This window comes from Ambystoma mexicanum, chromosome 11, assembly GCF_040938575.1.
Source record: "Ambystoma mexicanum isolate Mex_15411 chromosome 11, UKY_AmexF1_1, whole genome shotgun sequence".
Taxonomy (NCBI): domain Eukaryota; kingdom Metazoa; phylum Chordata; class Amphibia; order Caudata; family Ambystomatidae; genus Ambystoma; species Ambystoma mexicanum.
Genome location: NC_090934.1, coordinates 1,269,361,941 through 1,269,381,744, shown reverse-complemented (window position 1 = coordinate 1,269,381,744; position 19,804 = coordinate 1,269,361,941). Strand labels below are relative to the sequence as shown.

General features: G+C 44.5%; 1 protein-coding gene across 2 annotated transcripts in view; it reads right to left on the bottom strand.

The window, feature by feature from the left end:
* Nucleotides 1-19,804, bottom strand: part of SHF (Src homology 2 domain containing F) — a 423,558-nt gene that overhangs the window by 246,910 nt on the left and 156,844 nt on the right. For both annotated transcript variants that reach the window (XM_069624724.1, XM_069624725.1), the window contains exon 2: nucleotides 10,683-10,812. In XM_069624724.1, coding sequence (XP_069480825.1) covers nucleotides 10,683-10,812 — 130 coding nt within the window. The remainder of the gene's footprint in view (nucleotides 1-10,682; nucleotides 10,813-19,804) is intronic.

Here is a 19,804-nt window from a genome sequence, read left to right as displayed (position 1 = left end):
TTGGCAACATGTTCATCTTCACCAGAAGCCAGTGGGGGAGCTAAAAGCCTAAATGACCACTTAAGAAAAGCTATTCAGTTTGCTTTGCCAGTCGCAGCAGCGCCCCACCTCGACCCTCCTCTCCACACATGCGTTTGTGTTTGGTGCAAGCAAGGGGTGGCATTTCAGTGGAAAGTATGTTGAAAAGCCCAATTCTGGCCCTCGGTGCATGGTTTTGTTTGTGATGATAAATCTGACAATTTATGACCGTTTAGAAAATATTTGTTAAGATTAGTTAACTCCACCTGCTATACCGCGATAACCATGATATACCGTCATTTGGCAAGAAGGTTATTGTACCGTCATAAAACTAATACCGTGACACCCCTAGTGCGGGGTGTGACTTATGTGCTAGTTGGCATGCACAGGGGCTACTCCCCTGGGAGCTGAAGAGTTCTGATGCTTGGGACTGGCTCTGGCCTGGAGTTTCTCCCTATTCTGGGGTTTGGAATGCCTTTCTCATTCCCTGCTAGTCCTCACAGGACCTGCTGTGCTTCATAGCGGAAGTGTCTGGGTTTTATGATGGTTTCATGACCCAAGTTGAGCCTTTTATGTATGCAGAGTGGGTGGGTGAGATTTTACATTTGTCTTTCGCATGTCTGCATCGTTTCTCGCAATTCCAATAAAAAAATCTTTTTTTTTCAACAATGGGAGGCACAGCAATAAGGCTATCGTCTGGTGATTGCATATAGCCGTACACGTGGCCTACACCATTACTTGTACAGGACCTGAAGCATAGCTGCAAAGATAACCAGTCGCACGTGGACTCTTCGAGCCAGTCCTGGTTTTTTTTTCTGCACTGCATGCTGCGACTTGTAGTCAAACCCCCTGCAAGACCTTCTTTTCTTCTGCCTTCGCTCCCCCTCTCCCCTGCTGATCTGTTATCTCTTGGCACTGTGCACCTGACCACCCTGTGTCCTCTGGGACCACGTACCTGCTCACCCTCCCACCCTCCTGCACTGCCTCCGGGCCACCCCTTGCACTGGGGTCTGTATCTGTACCCCTTTTTCTTACCTACCCTGTCTGCTGCCTTTTGCTGGCTGAACTACCACTGTTTGTTGCCTTTATTATTTATTTATTTTTATTTATCTGTACCTCCTCTGCTTCGCACTTTCCACTTCTCCCCCTTCCATGCACTTTTCCCCCTCCCCCTCTCCCATGCACTTGCTCGTTTTCAATGTCACTGGGCCTAGTAAGATCGCCGTTTTGTTCTCCCCTGAAACACTTGTGTATGTGCGCGATAGAAATAAAATATCAATATGAAAAACGAAACTACATGTTTCAGCATGCATTTGGAAGCAAAAACCAGGACTGGCTCGTGCTGGCACGCATGAAACGGGAAAACCTGACAGGGAGGCTGATGGACACTTTTTTCTTTCTGTGAGGCTTTTAAAAAGAAAACGTCTAATAACGCTCCCACTTATCAGAGCTGGTTATGGGTCTTTATGAAATCTGTTATCAGTGAAATAAGTAGCATTTAATTCCATTCTTGTAAGAAAACTCTTTGCGTAGTAAATTAATAGACACGATTCTTCCGTGAAAACTGAATGCATGAAGCAGACACAAAGCGCGCGAAAACGGACTAAGTAAACAACTCGAGGGATTGCCAAGGCTGCTTGATCCAGACTAAGGGAGGTATGGAGGGCGAGCCCCCAAGGAGGCTGCCGCCCTGCCGGGGAAGTGAGTGGGACACATGACAGAAGGGCCACGTCAAGCCAAAAGGCAGACAAGTGAACCGTGCAGCGCCGCCTGAAAGCGGACTCCCGCCGGCCTCCGCGGCAGCCCGGCCGGGCAGGAAGGAAGCTGCCAGCCTACAGAGCAGCACAAGACCAATATTGATTTCACGGCCGCTCCCCAGGGGTCATTGGGCTGTAAATGAAGCATTGGAGGGCCTTCGGGCTGCAGGCGAGTAGGCTCTGCCTGTCTGCTTCTCTTTTATTGCCAACAGCTGTCAGGGCGGCAGATGTCAGCGCCTCGCGGGCAGTTCTGGCCACTTAAGCCCGCACTGGCGTGCTACAGCCCGGCGGTCAGGCGGCAACTAAAGTGGGCTTCCAAGCGTTGAGGGGCTATCCTGCCTTTTACTGCAAAACGCATTTATAGGTCATAAAACCGAGCAGTGTGAAATCAAATGTTTAACACGACCACTTATATAAACCTCGGTCTGCCCCCAAACAAACAGCCGACTACTTGGCATTGTGTACCTCACAGCCAGGCCTCACAGCACTGCATGATGCAGGCGTCAAAACATCAAATTATAAAAGGGGGGGAAAAGTAACAAGCAGCCTGCTCAATCAGGTACACCTATTTCCTACCCCAGAGCAGGATATTTGTCCACAAGCTTCTGGACGCCGCTCGTTTTGGCTTTGGGCGCACTTACCCTTTTGGTGCTGTTGATATGTAGCATTTAGAATAACGGTATATTTAAGGAACACACACAGTAAACAAAGCTCTATTCACTTTAAGTGAAATGTAAACACTACACTCCATATGATATTATAGTTTATTTATATAGCGCCTATACACAATATGTTTCAAAGCGCTTCTAGGCAAGGGAGGGAACAAGGGAAAATACAATGACATTCTTACAGGCCATGAACAGTAAGGATGTGAAATTAACTATCAAACTCGGCCTGATGACATTTCAGAGAGTGCAAGTGCTAAGACATAGATAAGGAAGGGAGGGAGAGAGTGGGAAGGAAATGGAAACAGACAGGCGACTACCGTACAAGGCTGGATGACGTTTCTTGTAGAGCCGGAGAAAAACAAAAGGTGAGGGAGAGGGGTGCAGAAAGGGAGGGGAGGAACAAAAAGCGACCATCATACTAGGCCTGACAAGATTTCAGATAGTGCTGGAGGGTGGGGGGGGAATAGTAAGGGGAGGTGGGAGGAGACAGACAAGGTTGCTATCATACTAGGTCCAGAGACGATCTGATAGAGTAAGTGCATAGAAGAAAGTGAGGGGAGGAGATAGGAAAAGGGGAGAGGAGGAGAGAACAGAGAGTAAGCAGTCAAAGAGTGGAGAAGCAAGCGTGGGGAGCGAATACAATTGCAGAAGTCAGTAGTAACACATAATGTTGCAAGCCAGGATACAAGATGAAGATGGGAACAGCAGGATTCAGGGCCACCATGAGTATAAGATGCAAAGGAAGTCCAGCATGAGAGTTGAGAAAGGGAGACGCACTGTGAATCAATAAAGTCCATGAAAGTCAAATCCAGCATTGGCCACAAGATGGTGATGGTGAAACCAGAATGCATCAGGACTCATCCCAGTGCTATGCCATACTCAAGTCTACGGTCCATTTTTTGTATATTTAACACTACACTCCAGACATACACTGCTTTGTCCTGCAGCGTATGTGTGAGTGGAGTTTTCACTTAAAGGGAAAGTAGAGTCCATTTACTGTGGGTAATATAAATATACTTTCACCCCAATGGCCACAGTTATTTTGCGGGATGACAATATATTTAATGATACTGAAAGCACCAAAAGGGACACAGCCTAGTTCCCAAAGTAGGGCGCACCGCCCATAAGAATACTGCATACTGGAGCTTGGGGTGTGCAACACCTCCTGCAGGTGTAAATGTGATACTTCATCTTAGTGAGGAGTAATCATTTGACTATGGGAAATATTATTTACATTTGCAAATATGACAAGGTAAGTACCCTGTCCTTGTCAAGAGGGAGTGGGAACCCCTCTCGTCCTGGGGTGGGAGACCTACCCAGGGAGTTACCCAGTGCCAGCCCTACACCCCACTGCTCTGCCACTCTCCAAAGTTCCAGCCTATATCTGGGCAGTACCCCGTTGCATCACACCACACCTCTTAAGAAAAATTCTTGCCAGATTTTCTCTCTTGATAACGTGGCAGAGAGGCCACCCAGCGTTCCAGTATCCGTATCCCAGTACCAGAAACCTGGAACCAGCAGAGAGAGAAAAGCCCTGTTGTGTTTAAAGCTGACAAGACTAGGACACAACCTCAAGTCAGGGGGCATGGCATTCCATAGTCGAGGTGTCGAGATTGGAAAGCATCCATCTTTTACATGTGACAATTTTGCTTTCGGTTGTTGTAGTAGACCAGTGTTGTTGGATCTCAGGCTACGCCTGTCCGGTAACCGTTTGAGTTGCGCTACCAGGTAAGTCAAACTCTTTCCATAGAGACAAGAGTGTGCAATGCAAACAGTGCGAAACATGACCCTTTTTGCTATCGGAAGCCAGTGTAGTGATCGCTGTGCTGCCGACATATGTTCAGTTTTGCGCAGACCTACAACCACCCTCACTGTGTTCTGAACAACTTGCAGGCAGTTGATTTCTCCTTTTCCTGTGCCTATTAGGATGCTAACACAGTAGTCCAGGTGACTACTTGTGATGGTCCTGGCCAAAGTGGCACAGCTGGACACTTCCAGATAAGGTCCGAGTTGTGCCAGAAGCTTAATGTAGTATGACGAGTTGGACATTAAGCAACTAATGTGAGACCCCATTGAGAGCTCTTGATTAATAGTAAACTGCTAGGGTCTTCACTTTCTTGAGGGTGGAGGGGACGACAATCTGCAGTTTGGAAGGAGGAGTAGGCTTGGTCTAAACGATGCAACTTGGAAGAAGTGCCCAAGATTATAATATGTGTTTCGAAGTTGTTCAGGGCAAGGCCATTGTACAACATCCAGAGATGAGTTCAGTTGTATGTGGTGTTGATAACCTCTTTGATGTAGTTACCCGAAAGCGGGAAAAGACACAGAGTATCGTCCGCGTAGTTGGCATAGCAGGCACCTTCTGCATCCAGTTGATCAAACAGTGTGAGCATTAATATGTTAAAAAAAAAAGTGGGTGATGGACAGGAGCCCTCTGGCACTCCACAGCTTAAAACATATCCCTCTGACATAGCTTCATCATGGAAGACCTTGGCGGTCCGATCTGATAGGAAAGAGCACCCACTGACCGCTTCATTGGAAAAAGAGGCCCGCTCAAGCAGTCTGCTGGCTAAGATGGAATGATCAACCAGATCAAAAGCAGCTGTTAGATCTAGGAGCATCAGCAATGATGATTTGCCATTAGTTGTAAAATATTGGTTGTAAGGTCTAGCAGTGTAGATTTAATGCTACGAGAACTCAGAAAACCAGATTGCTTGGGGCCTAGTAAGCTATGTGCACTCAGGAATGCCTGGATGTGTTCATGTGCAATCGTGTCCAGAACTTTCAGCAGAAAAGTGGAGTTAGTAATCAGGTGATAATTACTCACCACACCAGGATCCAATGAGGACTTCTTCAGAAGGGGGAGTTTATCCAAGTTTGCTTGACATCTTTTGGAACTAGCATTTCTTTGAACGACACATTTACAAACTTTGTAATGAAAGGGTCCAGGGACAGGTCACACAGGCTTTGACTATTTTAGCCGGACAGATATCATTGCAGCTATTGTGTTTTATCCTGATCAATATGTCCAGAACCTCTGCTTCAGACACCTCTTCAAAATTAAAGGGCTTAGGTAAGTCTGGGCCAGTGCTGGCCAGAAACAGTAGGAGGTGGAGGATTCAACTTGGCTAACCTGGATTCAGTGTCCCCTTTGATCAAGAAAATCTTGTTGGACATAGCCTTTTCGATTTGAATACACCAGTCAGAGTCTTTCATGACTGTGATGTCAATCGAACAAGGGTCTTTGATTTCGGTTAGAATCTTAGTGCTACCATATTCATGTATATAGTTGCAAGGACGTTAAGGTGAGAACATAATGCAACAAAACCATTGAAATTCAGCTAAACCCACCTTAACTTCGCGCTCCCTGTTGCACAACCTATGACCACAATGATGACATCACTAATTACAGGTTGTATGAGAACACCAATGACATCACTGGTGGCCACACCAATTGCATTGTATATAAATTGCATTAGATATAACATCATTAATAAGTTAGCTCCTAAAAACTTTTGATTATCTTAACAATTTAGTCTGTGAACTTGGCAGTGATGAAGGCTGTGGTCACTGGCCGTCACCAAACACCATAGCTGTGGTCAGTTAGTGTTTTTAAAATACCAATGTGCATGGTTAAAAGCCATGCCTAATGGCCCGTCACTTTTGTAAAATATACAGTGGGCAAGGTTGAAACCTGTAGTCCGTGCCCATGGCTAAAGGCTATAGCTAGTTCCCATTAATATGTTAGAATGTACAGTTGGCACAGCCAAAGGACATGGCTAGTATTGTATTGAAGTCCATGTCTAGTGGTTGGTTAGTTTATATAATATACAGTGCGCACCGCCAAAAGGCCATACCTTATGGCATGTTAAATATACAATGGGCATGGGAAAAATATGTACTAACTGCTCATGGTCAAAGGCCATGGCTAGTGGCCCATTATAGGTTAGAATATATAGTGGGGACAGCCAAAAGCTGTGGGCACTGGCAAGTATTGTGCTAAAGCCCATGGCTAGAGGCTGCTTAGTGTATATAATATACAATGGACACGGCTGAAGGTTGTAGACACCGGTGAAGGACAAAGTTCATGGTTTGTGGTCTGTTAGTGTTTTAAAATATATAGTGCACATGGCTGAAGGTTGTGGCCAGTGTCCACGATTAGTGGGCATTAAAGTATTAAAAAATATTTAGCCAGGCATATCAACAATGTCTGAAGGTCATGTTTAGACCGGATACTGTTGTAATGTAATCAGTGATGCCATCACTGTGGTCATAGGCTGCGCAACAGGGGACGCAAAGTTAAGGTGGGATTAGCTGAATTTCAGGGTTTTTGTTGCATTCATTAAGTTCTCACCTTAATGTCCCTGCAACTAATGTTTTTTCCTAGCATTTCAAGGGTTTTGTTATTCTATAGATTGTCGCTGGACGCGCCCACTTTATATTTTAGAACTCTATCAGACCACTAGCCATGGGCTTCGGCCATGGCCAAAGACTACCAGACCACTAGCCATGACATTCAGCCATGCCCAATGTCCATTTTAAAAACAAGGGTTTGTGATCTTTTGTGTAAGCACTGCACTGGGAATATTACAACCTGAATACAATTCTGGTACCCAAATACTTACTTGTCAACCTCAAACAAAAAAAAAACAAAAAAAAAGGGGGGTAGCGTCCGCCCTCTGAAAAATAGTTACTCTCCACCAACATGGGTCAATTATTTGTGCTTAGCTTCAAAGCGAGGAAGGCCATGTTGCCTAATAAACGAGCACAAGTTACAAGACCACTTAGAGCAACATGGCCTGAGGGCGCTACCCCTTGCTAGCTTAGAAGCTAAGCAGGGTCGGTCCCAGTTATTGCACGGATGGGAGACAATGGACAGTCCCAGATGATGTGTGTTTTCTTAGTTTTAAATCTCATCACACACAAAAACACAATCACCACATAAAAAAACATACTACTGCTAGTCCTTCAAAGTATTGCACTCAGATACCATTTCTTTGCCTTTTAATTGCATTCTGGTATTTGTAGTATCCCGGTCAAGATGTGGGGAATAATGCCACAATTTAACACGTTTTGCCTAACATAGTTCTATAAGGATTTATATATTTGAGTGACACTGTATTATGTGTACTTTTCAAGTTATCTTTCTAAAGCAGAGTATTGTTGAAAGCCAGACATGGGAGTGAGGAGGGTAAATGGTGAGATGGCAAGTAAGTCATGAGTATTTGCCCAGGATGTGGAAAGAGTTTGCAATCCTGGACACTGATGCAGTTTTTTTCCCCTGATGGTGGCTCCTTTTCACGGCACAAGTAAAGAACAAATGTGGGTGGACAGCATAACTTTCTTTCAGAGGGCGAACACAACCTCTTGGGTATTTTTGAGGTTGCCAAGCTTGCTCAAGTATTTGGATACAAGGATTTTACTCAGTTGCCATCTTCCCAGTGCAGACGCTTACCCGCAAGACCACAGGAACTTGTTTTGCATTGGGATTTTGTTTCCATGGGAATATTTCACTACAGATTGCTGGGTTTAAGGGGTGAGCGCCTTTTATACTTTGCCAGCATATTTATTGGAACATTTTCTCTCTCAGGGTATTTTTCTGGTGTTCATTACTTTTTTTTGAAAGGTCCAATGTTATTTTGACTTGCACACTTTCTTCTAAGGGGAAGGTCAATTGAACTACATTTGTATATTTCACTTTAAGATATATGTTCACTTACTGTGCGTATATTCACGGAGGCCAGCTTTTGATTTTCGCTAATTGGGGCAAAAATAACTGGGCATATGTTATTCTTGCAGCCAGTCATTTATTTCCCTTTTCCGTGCTGCTTAAATGCGGTTAGTTGTGGTTGTGAGATGTATCACAACAGTCACCAAGAGATAGGCCATAATAGGGGCTTAAAGCATGTTGCTTAACCAAAGTGTGTGCAAATAATTTAATCTCACTGCGCATTGCCTAAAAAAAAAGGTGGATTCTCAAAGCCTGCCATCTTTTATACATAATACCAATGTCAAAACAGATAAAAATCAGTCTGTGATTGATGAATGTCTTTGTTTTAGAACACTAGCAACCCATCACACAGAGTGCCCGGCCATGGTCAAAGGCCATGGCTAGTGGTCTGCAAGTGTTTTAAAATGGACCCTGGCCATTGCCAAAGGCCATAATTTGTAGTCTGGTAGTGTTCTAAAATATCAGTGGGCACGGCCGAAAGCCATGGCCAGTGGTGCGGAATAATTCCACGGAGTAACAAAACACATGAAATTCAAAGAAAAAAACTTTAGATGCAGGGACATATAAAGATGTGCAGCCTGTGACCGCAATTACAACATCCCAGATGACATCACTGGTGACATCACTGGGGACATGATATATAACAACACTGATTACATCTGTGATGACATCAGCCACAATATAATTCATGACTTGGCTAATAAAAGCTTTAACTAAATAATGTAGGTGGGGGGGAAAGTGGGCTCTAGGATGGAACACTCCTGTGCTGAGCTCTATTCATTTGCTGGTTATCTCTAATTATTCGGTGCAAGGTCACAGGTGTGGAAAGGTGAACACAACACCTTTTATAATGAAAAAGTGGAAATTCCCAGTTACCTTGCTGTAATTAGTTTTCATAGAGTTTTGTAATTACAAGAAATTACACGCTAGATGCAGTGTCTTTTGTGTTTTTTTAATATACATAGGATAGACAGGTAGTCTAGAAAGTGGTCAGCCGACACCTGTTTCGAACCCTAAGGTTCCTTCTCAAGGCACGAAAGGTAGTCTGGGTCTTTGACTGTAGACTGATCGTGGACAATTGTAGAATGATGGTAGAAACATATGGCCGTGTGGTTGAAGTTCAAAATTGTTAAATTTTCAGGGCTGTTGCCTGCGTCTCTGAAATCTGCAGCCGAGTGGAGTCGGCTCCAGATTTCAGAGATGGTCGTGCATGCAACAGCCCTGCAAATTGAACAAATTTGAACTTCAACCACACGGCTATACATTTCTACCATCACACTACAATTTTCCACCATCAGCCTTCCCCCGCATTTATATGCAGCAAAATCAACCTGTCAAAAAACAAAAAAAACAAAAAGAAACCTATGCATTCTCCTTCGAGGAAATGTATTCGAGCAAAATCCTAAATCTTAAGGTCTCACCTTAACGTCCCTGCAAATAATGTGTTTTTCCTTGGAAAAAAAAATTATATATATATTCCTTCAACTGCGCTGGTCACTAAGCGGATGACCATTCTACTTTCCCCTTATAGACGCACAGACTAGCAATTCACATGATGTATGTGATGTGAATACCTGCTATTACCCCCCGAGCCTAGACAACATCTTCCACATGCGATACCACGCCTGACACCTTGTCGCACACAAATCTGGCATCAGGCGGCCGCCAAAATGCCAGAAGTTGCGCTTTGCAGGATCACTTTACATTACATCACATTCATAAGGCTCAAAGGTCTATTTTTGAAGGAGTAGGTGGTGGGCTCGATTTCGAAGTGTTCTATTGGGCAAACATTTACGAGTATTGAGGGGCCACAGGGTGCATTGAAGAGACTTCGACGCAGCCCCGGGACAGACTGAAGGAGCAGTATGAGCGTCACCAGTGTCAAAGTAAAGAAGGGGACAAAACCAGTTATGCCCAAGCGGCAACCAGAGCTTGCTCAAAGTAAAAACATCCTTCAAAAAAACACAGTCAATGACTCCCACTTTGAGATCTTATCGGGAGCCTGGGGAGCAGACAGAGGCAAGAAGCTCGAACAGATGAAAGGGTATTGGTGTTAAGAACACTTTTGGGCAGAGCATTCCTTCCCACCCTATGAAAGATAGGTTCCATGTCATTTCATCGCGGGAAGTTTTTTTGCTGGGTTTTTCCCAGCAATTTTTTTTTAACGAAAATACCCATTGCATTTTTGAAAATTACTTTTGGGGGGGTTCTCGCCCCAAAACCCCCCATTTTCTTTAATGTGTATTTATTCCCAAACACCCACACCCCTTATATATAATTCACTAACCCCCCTAAAAAATTTGATGGGTTTTTTCGAAAAACATTTGTGGCAAAAAACCCTGCGAAAAAACATCCCACGATGAAAGGTCGTCGTATCGAAAGATAGATCAGGAATCGGGCCATAGTACCGTCTCAGTGTTGGTGCCCAGTGCATGCACAGAAGGGTGTTGGCTTTTTGGCAATCCACCTTTCCCTCACTGAGAACAGCGTGGATAAGAAGACTCTTACCGGCCATCATCTTCTGTGCCTCGTATGGTTCCATGTAGCCATCGTTTTCCGTCACCTTCTCTGGTGCTGCCGGGATGCTCGAGGTCTGCTTTGCGTCAAATGGGTCTGCGTAGTCCTCGAGGATGACAACCTGGTCAGGAGAGACAGAAATGAAACATGAGCAGAAGCCTCATGGGCTTTTTGGCAACAGGTTCGGTCTTCCAAGCAGTTGTATATCACCATCAATGTTCAAATCATACACTTGCAGGTTTGAGATCCATGAGGACTCCCCTGCATCATAAATGGAGGAAGCTATGAGGTACAAGATGAAGACGCTGACCCTCAATCTGCACAAAAGTAGATTACAAATTGTATATCCTCATGAGTGCACCAGAAGGTGGGGGAAAGAGGGAGGGGGTGGAGAATTGCAATGTTTCAATGGCCCACTACATTGGTAAGGAGGTCGGGGGGACAAATCAACAATATATGGATTAAATGTGGGACATGATTTTCACATATTTCTTATAATCTAATTACCACATGCTCGCTATCACCAAACTCGTTTCCTAAACCCCCACCCCGAACACAGAACAGTAGCTTAAGTTGTGAAACCGACTGTTTTTGTACAATCTTCCCCACTACATTACACCAACCAACCAGTTTTGGAAATGGCCAACCCAATGATGAAACCGCATAGACATTGCTGACAAAATGTCGGCATTGGAACAGACAATATAAAGATGGCTAGTATTGGCACAACCTACACACAGGATGTACTCAAATAGATCAGGAGAATGGCAGTGTAAGCCAAGATACAACAATACCATTTCCGCAAGTTACAACTACAACCTTGATCTGCACAACGCCAACACCCAGTACACATGAGAGTATTAATTCACTTGCAGCCCAGCCAAAACATTTACATCAATGGATCTACATAATTAAACTCTGAATAGCGAAGCATCCCACAATTACAGACAACTAGCCACGATAAAACGGCATGACAGAAGATTTTCTCGTAACAGGGACAATGACAAGCATTGAGCCATGAATCAGCTCTGCAGTGTGGACTTTCAACATCAATACACAATGCTGGGTAACAATGAATCTCGAGACTTGGGCTGGTGATGGATTGACGTCTACAAAACGCTCAAGAACTGGCTCACAGCATTGCACAATCGCGAGAGTGAAAGCAATATTTCGATTTCAATAACGCAATGTGCTTTTGAGGCCTTTCTCGTCATCGATGTTGTCTGAACCCTAAGTTTAGATGAACTCGTTTCTTGTATGTCTTCTTGGACAGGTCTGTGGGCTTGTTAAAGCAGTAAAGGCGATCTGGTCTTTCTTACCACTCTATGAAGCAACTCATTGACCCTATTTCACACAGGTCAGCCACCAGATATTCCTTTCCCACAATGCACCTTAATGACAGCCATTCATCGGCACATGTCCCTTTCACTTTTTTCTCCTGCATGCACAGTATTTTGGGCTCATGATGCATTTTTCTAACAGGGGCATTAATTTATCTCTTTTTGGGTCACCCACACACAGACACCCTCATAGTTGCGAACATGGTCAATTTGTAAGTTGTAAGAGGATTCAATCCCGCACTACAGCTAAGTCAATGCCTAGTCCAGAATACTGAATGAAAACCCTTATTGATATATCTTTATGTCCAGTTCATGCGTTCTGGATGACTACCCCTATATAACACCCCTCTCTTGGAATCCTCCTGACCCCACGGAGCCAAGAAGTAGTTCTGTTTTGCAAGTTAAAAGGTTTATTTGAGACTTTAAACAATATAGATATATATATCACGCTTTATAATAAATTAATAATTGAATATCACACTTAATCTGATATGATAAAGATTAACAACGGAGAATCTGGCACTAGCACACTTCTTTATAATCACTAAGGAGTTGACATGAAATGGATAAGGTAGCACACTGGTAACTAGGGACAGAAGAATAATGTGGTAGAGAATGCTTTATGGATTTCAGATGGATGCAATGTTGAAGGAAATGCAGTACAGAAAATACTCAATATGATTTCAACAAAACAATGTAATCACTTTTCTCTGGCAATTCACCCCTCCCCCCTTTTATGCAATGCAAGGAAATGGAAGGAAGCACACAGTTCTCAGAAATGCAATTCAAATGTAATTCAGTTCACCCAGCAACTTAGACTCCAGAAGTTGAAAACACAGGCAAAATGCTTTTAAATGTGCTGGAAATGAAGAAAAAAAATATGCTAAAATGCTTTTAATTCCCTTTAGAGGTTCAGGGTGAGTGAAATCTAGTTAATATTAGTCCAGGCTCACACTAGCAATGATTCAGGGATGATTAGCAGATTAAACGAATTTCTCGCAAATGGAAGGCAAGCAGCAGCTGTTTTTACACGTGGAGAAATTTGCAAATCGCGGTAAAATTCGCAGATGCGTGTTCCGCGATTGCGGTAAAACTATAAGGGGTAAGAATGTGGTTCTTGGTGCGATTAAAAGCTAAGATTCTCAGCTTTCAGATAAAAGTTACTGCAAGTCTCTAGCACAAACGGTTGCGGAGATATGAGCGATTAAATAAAGGTCGTTTTTCAGATTTGAAATTTTAAAGTTCAAAAAGACAAGTGACAGATTTTGCAGCTAGAATGACAGGTGACAGATTTGGAGCTATCAGGCAGTTCTACTTAGGTTAAATAGATTGAATTAGATGAATTTAAACTAAGAGCTTTGGTTTGGTACAGTTTGGCGGTACTCACAAGAGATTTTAAACAGGAAGGCGGCTTTGTCACGATCTGGTCAACTGGTCTGGACTTCGGACGGTCTCTGGGCACAGCGTCTGGTCTCTGGAACTGCTCACAGCATCGGGGTCAGCACTCTGGATACAATGGCCTGGTCTCTGCTAGGCACCGGTTCTCTGGGTCGGGTCCTGCCTTCTCTTTGGATATTTCTGTCACCGGGTTCTTGCAAAAGTTCTTGGCAAAATTCAGACGGCGTCAGCCGGCTGTCTGAAGAGTTCAGTTGCAAAAAGATTTTTAGGCCTGCTGACAAATACTCTTGCTGGCAGTGACCTTTTTGGTTAAGGTTCTGAAGTCTCTGTTTATCTTGGAGTCTAAGTGTTGGCTCTTTGAAGTTTGATGGAGGTAAGTATGGATTTTTCCGGCAGAGCTTCCAGCGGCAGATGGAATTGAAGGTCTCTACCTAAGTTTCAGTGGTCCATTTATATGTTCTGCAAGTGGGTGTGTGTGTTGGTCATAACTAAACTTGCCCCTCTCCCTTGTCATTGGTCAAATTTCCATTCCTCACTTGATTGGGGAAGGAACTGTGAGTCAGAGTGATGTCATTTTATGGCTTGCAGATAGGACACTCCCCTGTCAGATTGCACATATTCTATATTTGATAACAAAAGACATATTTCACAGTTACACAGTTGCTTGAAATTACATATACATGGTGTGGCTGAATTTAGCCATGTCTCTGTCCAAATCTGCTGTTTCTAAGAGCTTGCATTCAGAAATGGCACATAATTGACTTTTTAACTGATTTTTCAATTTCTGACATTGACCCAACTTTACATACATGTGCGCAGGGAGTATGGACATTAACTGATGAAGTTTCAGATTTTTAACATGCATACATTTAGAGTAATATCCACTTTTCCGCTAACACCCCCCTGAACATACCACCGGTTCTAAAAACCTCTTAAACTGTGGGCAGAAAAATCACAAGAATTATGGTATCATTTATAAAATTTTCACATGTCCGCACCATGAGTTATTCATCTTTTTCTAAACAATATTCTGGCTACAAAGGGGTGTGGTTTCCCAGGTCACATGGTGGAAATACTGGTTTTCCCACTCCCCCCAAGCCAGCTTCTGTCTCCAGTTTCTCCCCCTCCCAGTTTCTGCCAAGAGTAAGCCACTTTTACGACCCCTGCAATAAAACCTTTGCCTGAGTCATGACAGGCTTTGTTCAGAGCTCCTGTATCCTGTGGGGCCCCCCTTAATTCAATTATCAGAGAGATGGCATATCCTTAGTGTGGCCAGCAAAAGGCAGATAGGCCTGGGAACACAGTTGTGACTCAAGTTTCACCCCTGATGGGGGTAGTTGCCAGGCAGAATCAAGTTCCTTAAGCCAGACTTTCAGCTAACTGTCATGTTTTTTGTTGCTTTTTAAATTAACTTGCAATTTTACACATGCAGCTAGAATGCTGATTCTAAGTGCAAAACTATGACATTTCAACAGTTACAAAGGCATGTGACACCAAACATAGGTCACTCATTTAATCTAAACATTTTCGATTTTAGTGTCTTTAAATCCAGTGCAACTTAAACTGCTGCAATCCACAGCTCAGCCAGTCTTGTTATAAACCTTCAAGTCACTCCAGAATATCACTTTACATTGTATCCACCTCTCAGTAAGTCTTTCTTTGGCTTGCTTTGGGTTCATTCAGTTTTACACAAAAAAGTAAAATCTGGTGTTGTTTTAAAATGCCGGCTTTTGGATAGTGGTGAGTACTGGTACTGCACCCATTTTTGGGATTTAAGAAATTAATTCCCCACAATTCTAGGTTGCATTTGGCAATCAGCATTGCCATTCCCAATGGTTTCAGACTACTGTGCGGGTAGTCCAATGGTGGTTTTAGGCAGTTCCCTTCTGTGCCCATAACATCGGCAAAAATGGGTGGCAGCCTATTCTTCATGCATTTCCCTGGGCATTTTCTGGGAAACTCTGGCCATCATGATGTTTTCCATGTCAGCACTGCACAGTTTTGAGGTACGGCTCGGATGCATGGGTAAATACATCCCACAAAGTGCTACTCCAGGCTTGTTTCTTTCCATTGCATGCTGGGATTTGCTGTTCTGCTTTGACCATTCTGGCCATCAGGTTATTAGAACCCCCTGCCAACTAAGCTGAGGCAGCAATTAGTCTGTCAAAAAACCTAATGAGTGATGAAGAGAATAGACTCCAGCAGACCGCCGGACAGGATCTGCGCCACGTCAACGAAATAAAAAACCACCCTGGACACACGGGTACGTATCGCAAGTCGATGGAAGATAGCTGCAGGTACTACCACCCGCCCGCACACATCTGCAATCATACGCTACTATCGCACAACGCCTCTGCCATTAGAATGCAGCTATGTCCCACAAAAAATGTCGGTCTAGCTGGACACGTACATCTCCTGCACTTGCATGGTATCCAGACAACCTTGCAGCATCCATCCACATGGCAGCTCGACGTGAGTCGCTAGCAGGGACTTGGCCACCCATACCTACCTTTGTATTGGCTAAAATGCGCACACACATTTTAAACTCCTCTGACAAATGTGCCATACCACAGACTTCGGTCCGCTGAGGGTGTTCACCTACAGCGCTGTGAGGCCATACCAATGGGAAAAGGCGCTATACTAGGACTGGGCAATATATTGAGTTTTGGAGATATATAGATTTCCAAAAGTGATATAGAATTAGAGAATATCGTTAACATCGAGAAAGAGATATACGTCTCCATCGGTCACCCATTAAATTAAGATGACAAATCAATATGACAATGTCACTTAATGCCTACTTTCAGTGCATATCAGCATTTGTATCCTACTTGCATTTATTTGCTAGTATTGCCCTTTTTGCTGAGATGATGTCCTTATGAATAAATTGCAATTTTACGACGAGGTTGACTGACAATGTTATAGTTGGGTTTGCATTTACTGTTCAGTATTAATACTGTTGACATTTCACATGTTATGTGGTCTTGTACTGCGCACTGCTGCCACATGCGTGGTCTCTTGCCATTCTGGCAGGTCTGCAATGGAAGGAGGGTCGTGGGTTGTTAGTAGGATTGAAAGGGAATAGAGCAGAGAGCTTTGATGCGCTGCTGGCAGCTTCAGTTCCCAAAAAACAGTCCATGAGCGTTGGTGTATTTTTGGTTGGTAGCCGCCATGCGGTGTTGAGGTCCAATTGGGCATGGGTGCTTTGTGTGTACTTGTGGTTTGGTTTCATGTTTGGTGCTGCAAAGTGTGTGCGGTTCGTGGTGTGGTAGAGGTAGGGTTGTGTTCAGTTTAGAGTTTGAGGTTGAGTGTGCAGAATATTGAGTTTTTAGTACGGTTATTTAAGTGCAACACATTCCTTACCCCAACATACAGCTAAGGGCGATCCATTCCCATCACCCGAAATCCATCTAAGTGCAACACACTTCCACCCCCAGATTACAGCCAAGTGCAACATTTCCTACCCCCAAAATACAGCGGAGTGTGACACATTTCCTACCTACCCCCTAATACTGCCAAGTGTAATGCATTTCCTATCCCCCCAAAAATCCATCTAAGTGCAACACACACATACGTCCCAATAAATCCATCAGGCTACCTATGGGGGGAAGGAGGTGATCTACACAGTGTTATAATATGATGGTGGTAATGTATGATTGGCAGGGCTTCAATTGAGCACAGTAATGGCTGTGTTCACCGACCATGTCATCTTACCTTAGGTTGTAGCTGTAGGGTGCTGTGTCTGTTGTCCATGTGCGAAAAGGGGCAAACAGGGAGATGAGCTGCCCAGAAAGGAGCTGCCCTTTGCCTCTGGCACTTAGTCGTCAAACTGGGCAAGGCTGCCCTGGGGCCCTCAGTTAAGACAGCTGCTGAAACTATAGCTGCTGTTTAGATTTTGTGCCCGGGTCAAAGCCGTCTTGGATACACACAAGACCTTCAAGTGTGACTGGGACATTAAGCGGCCAAAGGATAGCGCCCTCCACAACTAAGCTTTCAAGTGTGCAGCACTTGAGGGGTTCAGTAGCATGTAGGGGGTTCAGTATTCTGCCACTACCCTCGACCCACCCTCCAACAGTAGTGCTTGAACAGCTACCAAGAACCTGTTCTCGGCTACATCGTGTGGTCAGACAAAAAGACAAATCGCTGCCAGGAGTGAGGGGGCTATTCCATACATGACAACATGTGAAGCATCTGGGAGGGAGATTGTCTCACTGAAATAAGAAGAAATAAAAGTTCCCCATAGGTCTGCATAGGGGTTAGAATTATCCTAGATGGGAGAATGGGGAAAAATAGCAACATGTTTTATTTCCCGCCTAAATCGGGAGGGTTGGCATGCATGCTCTTGATCAGTGTTTTGTAGGGTGGCCTGCAGTTAGGGGGCGGTCAAATCAAATTCATGCCCTGCTGGGAGAAAGCGTAGTAGAAGCTACTGGCAGGTTTAACTGAATGTGAAAGATGCGTTTTGGTGCACCTATGTACCACTTGTGCTCGATGCCAGATTTCCAACACGTTTACAACCTGTTGGTGCACAGTGGTGCATAAATCAGCAATTGAGAGGGTAACATTTTGGCAGCAGGAGCCTGCCCACGTGCAATATCGCTCTTTTGCATGGGGGTACGTAGGTAGGCAAGAGGAGAGGGGTAGCGGGCAAGGATAGTTTTCTGGATGCATCAGTTGGAGGTCAGTGGCGGGAGGGCGGAGGCCATGTTTCCAGCGAATGTGGAGAATTGAATACTTTCCTTATGTAACAGGAGGGGAGAGGGAAGGTTGAAGGCAGGGGAGGGTGAGAAAAATGGCATGTCTTCCATAGTTTTGGAAACCAGTCGGCACACAGGTGTGTTGGGGTGCGTGCGAGTTTCAGACCAATGGGACTTAGACTGGTAGAATGTGAGTGTGGAGGACCTTGTGCGGTCATTACAACAGAGGGTAGTTTGGAAAAATATATACATGCCGCAACTAGAGTGAAGGTCCTTGGTGAGGCGGTGTAGCTAAAAGAGAATGAACAAAGCCAAAATGGTGACTAGTAAGGATGCCGCACTTTGAACCCTGCAAGGGATCCAATGTTAAATCTTTGGGCCCCGGAGGGAGGGGTGCAGCTTGTCGAACCCAAAAGGCATGTGGCAGTTCTGAAACTTCCTGGGAAGAGGGGCTTCTCTGCTCAGGGGTCAGATAGGTTTATAATGCGAGGAGAAGAGAAGACTGTAACCCTATAGAGTTATTTTCTTTCCCTACAAATGGGAATATCACTTTTTATGTAGTGCTTCATACCAGATTCCTTCTGCCTCCAAGCACTGTAATACGAGGTGTTATTACCCAATTTAACCAGAGATAAAAGCTGCAAGCTAGTATCCAGCTATAAAAGTCACTTGCTGCCGCAATTGTACACATGTACACATCACACCATTTCTTTCTCGTCAAGGGACAACCACTAGCCAATGTCTGGTGGCGAGTGCAATTCTTGAACCCACATTTAACTATATTCAACTTATTGACCCCTGAAGGTTGTAGTCAGGCCTGCCATGATTTTAACTATTGTCGTGCAGACTGGACAGGTTTCTGTAGCAAGAACTTAACTCCTCAAGCTATCTTGCCAACTTGGCTGGTGAGAGCGTCAGCAAAAGAAGGGTTGTGAAATTAGAGAAGGGATCCTATGGCACATTCAATTGGAGGACATCCCTCTTTGAATTGCATAAGTATGAAGTCTGTGTATTGGAACACCTTACAACTGCCAGTCACCATATACATGCAATCCACACTGAAGGCATGATCCATACAGATACCAGATTCCCGTCTACACAAGCTGTGCATTGACCTCCCATTCGAACAAGGATACAGCACATCCAAATGACCGCTGCACACTATAGAAAGCACCTTTGATATGGACCCTTGATCACTAGGTCCAGTTGGCCTCCTTCTGCACTTTGGATGTCACAGGTCTTGAACTCAGGAAGGCCCAGAGAGAGAGAGAGAGAGAGAGAGAGAGAGAGAGAGAGAGAGAGAGATTCTTCAGCATCCAAGAGGAGACCGGGCAGGAGAGATCCTACGAAGGATGGGAGGTGTCGCTCAGAAAGGGAGAAGGCTTTGGGGCACCGACAGGGGAGGGCTGGGAATTGGCTTTCCTCTCGAGGCAGAGAGCAGTCCTAGGGCAATACCTTACCAGACAGATCCATTCACTGGCGAGCAGATTGGTAGAGGGTGGCATGGCCAATGAGGTGAAAGAGGCGCAAAACCAAGAGAGATAATTGCACAGCTTTGCCAGAGTCGCAGAAGACGAGTAGCTCCTGAGAGGCCACGAAGTAGCAATTTCTTACATTTTAAAATTGGGTGGAAACTGGAAGGTGGTGATTACAGAAGAGGGGGTTGTGCAGGGGAGTA